The sequence below is a fragment of the Sphaeroforma arctica genome (genome assembly GCF_001186125.1).
Source record: "Sphaeroforma arctica JP610 unplaced genomic scaffold supercont1.80, whole genome shotgun sequence".
NCBI lineage: Eukaryota > Ichthyosporea > Ichthyophonida > Sphaeroforma > Sphaeroforma arctica.
Genome location: NW_014040478.1, coordinates 111806 through 120400, shown reverse-complemented (window position 1 = coordinate 120400; position 8595 = coordinate 111806). Strand labels below are relative to the sequence as shown.

The 8595-nt window shown below is 42.6% G+C and overlaps 3 protein-coding genes across 3 annotated transcripts in view; 1 reads left to right on the top strand and 2 right to left on the bottom strand.

Annotated features, from left to right (window-relative positions):
- The window catches only part of SARC_01898 (hypothetical protein), a gene marked incomplete at its 3' end in the record, with an annotated part of 3659 nt that extends 925 nt beyond the window's left edge, over positions 1-2734 (top strand). Inside the window, exons 2-7 of the mRNA XM_014304379.1 lie at positions 576-784; positions 1066-1294; positions 1451-1651; positions 1903-2073; positions 2195-2299; positions 2552-2734. Coding sequence (XP_014159854.1) covers positions 576-784; positions 1066-1294; positions 1451-1651; positions 1903-2073; positions 2195-2299; positions 2552-2734 — 1098 coding nt within the window. The remainder of the gene's footprint in view (positions 1-575; positions 785-1065; positions 1295-1450; positions 1652-1902; positions 2074-2194; positions 2300-2551) is intronic.
- SARC_01897 (hypothetical protein) lies at positions 2279-5578 on the bottom strand. The gene is made up of 8 exons (XM_014304378.1): positions 5206-5578; positions 4850-4885; positions 4551-4627; positions 4313-4340; positions 3990-4121; positions 3798-3890; positions 3570-3676; positions 2279-3262 (listed from the first exon to the last, which is right to left on the bottom strand). The coding sequence occupies exons 1-8, from the start codon at positions 5565-5567 to the stop codon at positions 3066-3068; spliced, it is 1032 nt and encodes a 343-aa protein (XP_014159853.1). The 5' UTR covers positions 5568-5578; the 3' UTR covers positions 2279-3065.
- Positions 5579-5997: 419 nt separating this feature from the next.
- SARC_01896 (hypothetical protein) lies at positions 5998-6839 on the bottom strand (the record flags this gene model as incomplete). Its single annotated transcript, XM_014304377.1, has 3 exons — positions 5998-6173; positions 6347-6487; positions 6707-6839. 3 exons carry the CDS (start codon positions 6837-6839, stop codon positions 6013-6015), a joined length of 435 nt encoding a protein of 144 aa, XP_014159852.1. The 3' UTR covers positions 5998-6012.
- Positions 6840-8595: the final 1756 nt, after the last annotated feature.

The window sequence follows — 8595 nt, the reverse complement described above, 5'->3', positions numbered from 1 at the left end:
TAACATATACTATATACTAATAAGTAGTATATATATATAATATATACTATACANTTACATATATATATATATATATATATATATATATATATATATATAACCTTTTTATGAATAAGGCATCGAAAGCTATCAGGTAAAGTAGCATGAACATGTTGATTGTATTCGCCTAATGCACTACAGTATACGCCGCTCTGTAGATCATAGCTTCATCGGGACGAGGCCAGAACAATCCACTTGCTCAAGGTACTTCACTTTAAATTACCATACAATCAGTTTTTATTCATAGATGAAGTAGTATCAGGTGTATGGTTGTAGTCATCCGTCCATAATCAGGAACTGAACCACGAAGCGAATATTCTACCGTGCGCAAGTTTATACTTTCGATCTCTGGAAACAAGGGAGCCATATCCGACCAGATCTCGTGACTACTGCTTACAGCCCATTTTTTGAACTTGCTGAGCCTTTAGGTCAGAAGTTACCCCTTACGCATCGTCTGTATGTGGTAGAAAAGAAAGTTCATTTCGGGGGGAACTATCATCGAATACTCAACGGTGAAACATGTTTGTTATACATAGGTCATACAGCATATGCAAATTCGCGGCGAGAATCTGGAGGTGGAGCTTCGACAAATTCTGGCGCTGTATCACAAAGAAAGAGGATCGGGCACTGATGCCGAAGTAAAGAAGTCCATCTATCTGCATCAACAGTTGTGTGTGCTCAGAGGCTGCATACATATCCTGAAAGACGTCCGAAAATTCACAAAGAAGATCTGCACTATACCAAGGTGAGGTGACAACTGTTGCAATATATGTACTGTGTACCCTCTCGCTCTACTATGTGCAGTACTGGAAGACTATTCTCTCTGTACTGGCATATACCTGAACCACCGCATTTCATACTTACGGAAAATATTAAATGCAAATCTTTTTGTGATATTCTTTTCAGATGTGTCTCCAGGTAAGGTCTTATTCATTTCGAGATGGTGCTTAACTTTTTTTTTAAGCACTGCGTAAATCAATTTCGAACCCAAAATCTGGACCCAATTATTACCTAATTCTTCATCAGATACCCCACTAAAACTCACAAGCGCATGTTTGTCGCCGGGGATGAGTGTGTGTGGCATATACCTGAGCATTTCCACACGAACGAGATGATGGTGCACTTCCAGCAGGTTGTGGATACTCACAATCAGCGCATGAGAGATACCATCAAAGAGGAAGGCTGGCCTCCCACAAGTTGTACTGTAGAGGGCAAGCGCCATGATTGCCGTGTCTGTAAGGGGTTCTTTGGCAAGGTAAATAATACGCGGTCTCTCGTGTAGTTTTATTTAATTTGTAGAATACTGAAAGAATGCGATAAGTTCTGACTACGGTTAAATCGCTACATCGACCTCCGTCCATGAGGTCATTACTCAATATACATTATATACTTGGTTTTGGCTCGAAATCAGGCATGGATTCATTCCAAGGTATGTTGGAAGTGCCAGGATGATTTTCGGTCGGAAGGAAGGTGCCCCTTCGAGAAGAACAATCCGCGCACCATTTGCCCACACACCCGGCGATGTTTCTCCTGTGAGAGAGAGTCGTGCCCGGAGTGTCAAATCATTCGAGGAAATGGATCAGATGTAGAGTATTTTGTCAAAGAAATGAAGGTAAATAATGCTCCCCTATAAATTGGAACTGCCAGAATATTTTGTAGCTATTATTGATGTCTGTGTTTGTGACCCTAGAGTACAGACTTTACTAGTCAAAGTAGACAGTACTAGTCAACCCACTACGCGGTGATTATGAAGTGACACCATGGTTCGCCTCTGACTTTGAGCTCGCGTGCAATTGAACTTTAAAAAAAATTGATATGCAGCGCGAAATCACTTTTAAACTTACTCCAAATTTCTGGCACTAGCCGTCTATGGTATTCCTAGATTTCGACCAGACACTAGCTAGCTCGAGAGGAGGGCAGATACCTAACGAGAACAAACATGGGATTGACAAATACTTGGGGAAGATTCTTCTGACACATTCAAGTGTTTGGGTAGTGACAAAGCAGAATATCAAACATATCGAACACATCCGGGTATGTCAGTACCACATACTTTACAGGCCACTATGATTCTCAAATTTCCATCGAAAGGTTTTCACAAGCGCAGTTTTCTTAAAACAAATTGAACGTTGCATATATCGATAATCCTATACAGGCCTTTCTTGCTGTCTTCGGATTCTCCGGGGAGAATGTGGTGTGCTTAGGCCAAAATAAGGAGAAGTTGACAAAAGCTGATGTCATTCAGAAGAAAATATCACAGGTAGAATTCTAAAGAACCTTTTACTTGTCGTTGGATTAAAATCTTGAAATCTATCCAGGGAGTAAATATTTTCGACTTCGTTGGATTTGTTTCTGCGATTGGGCTTGGGCTATGTACCTCTATTTTTATCGCCCCATTCGATACTCTAAATGAATAAATTCATGTAGGCGTCTTTAGTGTTACGATACCGGTATATTGCTCCTCTGGTTTTCCTCGCAGATTCTCAATTTGTTTCCTTTTGTTCTCTTACAGCTTCCCGAAGGCTCTACCGTGTTATTCTGTGATGATACGGTACGCGAAGTGTGCGACCCAGCCCTTCGCGGGAACAGGAGCATTCAGTGCATACTCTTCAATTCGAACGATTACAAGAAGAAGGCAGACAAGTGGGACTTTGCGTCGGAGGCACTATTGCTTGATAATATAATCGATAGGTAAAGTTGTGGCCTCTATTTAATTTACATCTGTTAATTCTTTGGGCACCTTCTCCGGCCGCTCGAATGACTACTATAGTTTAATATCATTCATTCGATGGAAGGCAGACGCATGAAGAATATGCGCTTCGAATTTCTCAGGATGGCGCTCAGTACGTTTGTTTACCAGTTGTACGCAAGTAAAGATTCCTGGACGAATTCTACGTATCTATAGCTGTGCCACGTGTAGCAATGTTTTGGCAAGTCTCGGCTGCCAGAGTATAGCAGTAGTCCTTTATCGTGCACACGAAACTTCTAGAGAGTATGCAACGTAACTCTCACAGGCAGCTAAGCAGTTAGTCTTCAAGAGTGTCCAAGAAAACATGCTGTAGCCCGTTGTGTGTATCATCAATGGGAAACCTAACGATGTCACCAGCAGCAGTGGGAACGGCTGGTAAATCTGTGAGGCGCAGGGCTACCACATAAGCTGGCGGCAGGCATACCACGGCCAAAACCGTGCATATCACCATCTGGACGTCATAGGAGACTCCTCCTGGATACGTTCCGTAGCGAATGTGGTAGCAACGATTAATTTGTCAGCTGTTCAGCGTGAGGCTTGCGGTTGTGGGATGGTACCACACCACGAGCATTTTCGTTGTCCAGCCTGAATCAGAAATCATCCAAGCTTCTGATTTGACTCTTAAGGGCGATGTGTACCCATCGGGCACACTGCTAGCAATTTTTGTCATCATGATCGTTGTCAAGAGAATCTGCTATAATGAATGCACTCATCTGAAGAAACGGCATATGACTATCTATCGAGCGAAGATCTTTAAACGAGTTCTGATAAAATTTCATACCGAATTCAATACCCCAAGCCACGGCAGCTCCTAGCGACTGAACGGCCTTGTAGTAGCCGAAGTATTGGGATGTGATGTTGGTGGAATCCGACAGGGAACCAATGATCCTGTTTTGAATATTGAGTGTATTAACCGTAAATATGAGATTTACAAAACATTAGGTGGGAGAAGGACGCCAAAGTTGGAAAATAATGACCAGATACAGTCAAACGGAGTTTCGACACTCACCAGTATGCGTATGTTTGTACACAGGCGTCAGCGAACCCCATGAAAGCAAAAAGGGCCGCCGGCACCCAGTAGTCGCTGCCTCCAGTAGTGATACTGAGTTGCAATTCGAGTGTTAGTGCGTGTCCGTTTTGAAGAAAGTGATCAAAGGAATCCGATATGGAGAATCTATCCTGTACCCGTTCTGATGCTTACCTGAATAAGGACTCTGGGAAGTTTCCTCTAGCATAGCCGTTCGCAAACTGATAGTACGCGGTAAGCGACCATTGCACTATATTGACAACGCCGACGAATGCAAGCCCGAATACAGCGCTGTTCCGAATGCTCCTGTAATCGCATGCATGATTGTTGCGGGTGGTGTATGAGCGTGCTCATTTCTGGTACTCCAGTGCCGGTAGTTCCATCACCTCTATCGTACACAATAGCGAACCGCCTCAGTTAAAAACTCCGATATTGATCAATTTTAGACTTTGGTTTATGAACTCGAAACTAATGGTCCATCAAAATGAACCGCATACCCCCAATCTCGATCCAGGATAATGGCACCTGCGAATCGTGGTAAATATAATGAGAGCGCACAATTAATGAGCTTACATCTTCATTTATTTTGATACTCCGCTAGTGGAACGCGGTCTTCTGTTGCCCATTGATATTGAGCGAAATGTTTTAGAATTGAAGTTGCAATTATCGAGCATCGACTGTAGATACATAATTTAAGGTCGAAATTGGTTTCTTATTATCCATCATCATTCATACCGGTCACAATTGATCCAAGCATCTGCATGCTCCAGTACATAGCTGAGTTTAGTCCACGTGAAGCTGGTTGAAAAAGACTGTTGGATGCACGACAGAAGTCAGAGAGACGATACTTGTTTGATTTCAGGGAAATCGAGAAAAAAAAAATTGTATTCTAAACGCTTCACCATCGGTTTGTATAAAAGCTATCGCAATTGTATTCCAAGTTCGCGACCACCAGGAAATAGGTACAAAAGCAGAATATTGGATTTCTCTGTACCTATCAACAGCTATTATCACAGGATTTAGCATCCACATACCTTCCATTGATCGCGTTGAATTCGAATGTGTAATACCTGTAAAGAAATTCGATGAGTAATTGTTGTAAGGGTGAGTTGTGGTATGGCTCGTGCTGGCTTAGTAAACACGCGGAACAAGTCCTATCCTCGGTAATCGATGATCCATCAAACAGTAAAAGCGAGATTTTGGGTATACCACTTATCATTAAGACTGCGAAGCAGAATGAGTTCGTGAGGTGAATTACCACAAGGGATTGGTTGTTTGGTATATATCAGAAGGGAAGTATGACAGGTTTGCCACAAGCAGCCTGATCAGGATTATAAATAAAGAAGCATCATGAATAAAGAGCTATCAAATTGATACTAGAAGCACATACCAATTGGACTGCACGAAGAGAAGCGAGAGCAACCACATTTTTGCATTTGTCAGTAAGGAAAACGTGTCGGCGATCTCTTCCTGGAAGGGCTTGGCTGGCTCGATGTGTACTTTCTCCCCGTTCGATTTGGTGACTTTTGAGGGATGCACAAGTAGCAGCATAGCACACAGAACTCCCAGACACATCACGCCTACGAGCACGAAGTAAGACACTGGGCTGATTTCATTAACGGATTCGGTAGTATTCGTGTCGGCTGTCGCACTGCTGTTCTCTGCAGGCCATTCTGATGTTCGAAGTGAAGCTATCGTGACTATTTTGATTTTTTTTGACAGTGTCGCCGATTGAACGATACCATGTGCCATTTCAATAGTTTTTGATAGATAAAACAAAATGCGTATTCATTTTTTGTGCTTATGTTTCACGAGACTTCATTCGGGATTGCTTTAGAATGGCAGCTATAGAATCGCACAGTGGGGAGCAGAGATGCAGGCGCTAATGTATGCGACAAACAATTCACGGCTTTCAGACATTCAGCAACATCCATCATTTTCTCTTTAATTGTCAGCGCCCTCAACATTATATCCCTTGTTTACGGCATTGCCGATAAAACAAAATTGAGTACACCCCAGAATATTCTCGGCATTTAGATTTTCAGTAGTATCCATCAGTCCTGATTAGCCAATTCGCAAAATTGACCCCGATCTCCATTGCCGATGTGTCACAATTGACTACACCAGACTCGCACTAACTGCACTGTGATTAGAATTTACCTGCATGTCACTGTATTGATAACAACAATTACTCAGATCATTTGCAGACCCGAAACACTAAGAACTCTTTACCGATTGCAAAGGTCAAGAGGCCTCCAAAAACTCCTCCCAGGTTGAATATGGCCCAAAAGATGGCTGTGAAAAGCCCCTTCTTCTCCTTCGTGGAATAGGTAAGCGTCATCACCCCTTGTGCTGTCCCTACAGACAGGTCCGATGACACAGCAAATACAACGTATTGATGTTATCAAATAATATCCGATTAACCATGGTTTGTTCATTTCCTTCCGAGTCTACTCACTAGAAGTTGTTCACTAAGGACATTTTATCGGAGAAATTCCTCACGAGTTGACAAATTGAACGGCTGCACTTACAGAGGCAACCTGCACCGACACCCAGAAGACCAGCTGTTGTTAATCCCAACGGTGCGAAGCTGTCATCATGTCCCCACAAATAGACAGCGATGGCGTACATTGCATACGTGGACCCGCCGAATGCCATCAGTATCTTGTTGCCTATCAAAATAGTACAAAAATATGAACGATGGATGTAGTTTCTGCCGGATATATTCACGCTGTCCAAAATTTCTTATTGAAATATTATACTCTATGCTGAATGACAAACTTGTAAACATGGCAGAAGTGACACAATATGCACAGGAAGGCTTAGTAGATGAGCTATGTTTAGTGAGTTATATGCAGCGATACAATGGCATTAAAAAAAAACTTGCGTACCCAGAAGATTGAATAGCGATCCACTAAACAATCCAGTCAGGGTGAAACAAGCATACAAGATAGCATTCATGGCAGCCCCGATCGTTTCATCATCGCCACCAGCCTTTCCAAGTCCTTGGAGGGCGTTGAACATCCCTTCGCAAGTGGAAACACACAATACCTTTTAGTGCAAGCTGGGGTCATAAAAGAATCTGAAAGGAGGTGTTCTTAATTGCATTCGGGTAATCTCTATGATTCGTACTGGATCCGAAAGCTTAAAGTACAAGCGGTGGCCATAGCAGAAGTTGGTATGCGATACTTTTTAACAGTATTCAGGTGGTCTCTGTGCCTCTCACTGGATCCGAATCAAGAATGAGCAAATGCAAGCCAGGGATATTTAAGCGCTTTCGTGTACTTCAATGGTCTTGGTTATCGATTCAATTAGCAACGCCGCTATATATTATCACTTGGCAGACAGGCGGCGATCATACACATTATAATATTCGCCGACAGTAGCCGATATCACGCCATAGGATAACATGACCGCTCAAGCCAATACCTGGCAAACAGAATGCGATGCACCCCACCAAAATATTCTGTACGAATCCGGCCAGCATCCATTTGGGCAAGGGCAGGTCGAACCAGCTTGTGAAGCCAGCTCCGTGCTCGGAGTGCTCTGTGGATTTGTCACATGTCGAGCACACTTCACTCGTGGCGCCTACTGGTTATTTGATATATCGTAGTACTTTTTATTTTCAGGGCGCTATAATTATGAGCTTTTGATAATACAATCGTGTCCTCCGAGTGCCCTGTAAATCTGCCACCCGCCAGATACACCTCACTCTATTGGTTATACATATACATATTGTATATCTTTGTACTGTCAGATTGCTGGACAAATATAGACATTGTATAGCTTTATACTTTCAGATTGCTGGTTATTTATAGGAATGTTCAGCATTGCTCTATCAGAATAGGAACACTTTTGAAGCAGTAATCATGTGAGAAAATCTGAAGGTAGTGTACGTTGCGAACGCACGAGTAGGCATGCTACATACATAGAGTCCTTGAATTGTTGACAATACCTCGCCTTCAACAAAACGGCTAAGAATTTGCGGTCACACTCTCTATGAGCTTCCGTTAATGTATGTGAAGTCTGTTCACTCTCTAAACCTTTATCTACTTATACCACAAGTGGTCCACAACTGCCACCTACTTGATTGTACTTTATAGTCCTACAATAAGCTTCGGATGATAACCACAAACAACTACACACAATAGAAAGAAAATGTGCAAGCATTCGGAGCAGCAACTTTCGTCAATAGATCACGAGTATTCCACTCCAGCACTGAATCGACCATCTCACATAAATTTGAACAGCTAGCTTAAATAAACGGCTAACGTAAAAGCACAGCCTTGTTCGTAACAATATAGACCTCTTAAAAGGCACACGTAATGATACAACCCTCTTTAGAGGCACGCGTAAGTAGGTGATTCACGCTTCAGAGGCCACGTAACGATGAAGTATTCGTTTTATACACACGTAACTTTACAGACTTGTAATGACATAGACCTCTTTATAATGACACAGACCTCGTTATAGACACATGTAGTCACAATATAGAGAGCTCAACAACCTGCAGTCGGAAGGTGCGTGTCGAATACTGCATCCGCCCTCTTATGTAACACCTTCTCCGGTGGCTTCATGCTGTCGTGGATGTTCTCCACCACGATATTCTGACTCTCGCTAGTGGTTGAATAATATATATGACGTCGGTGTGCTGATATACTATTATCACATCTATCAAGAGTAGCAATAACAGTGCATGAGCTCGATAGCGACCCTTTTCTCGCCTTATGTATTATAAGTAGACATCGGGGGCGACAAGGGTAATTCAGAGGACTTAATT

Excerpts from the sequence above, each read along its gene's own strand:
- SARC_01897 (XM_014304378.1), bottom strand. The coding sequence starts at position 5,567 with ATGGCACATGGTATCGTTCAATCGGCGACACTGTCAAAAAAAATCAAA. Across the intron at positions 4,122-4,312 it reads ATCCTGGATCGAGATTGGGG|GAGCATTCGGAACAGCGCTG; the intron begins GTATGCGGTTCA and ends ATGCGATTACAG. Across the intron at positions 3,677-3,797 it reads GTACAAACATACGCATACTG|GATCATTGGTTCCCTGTCGG; the intron begins GTGAGTGTCGAA and ends TATTCAAAACAG.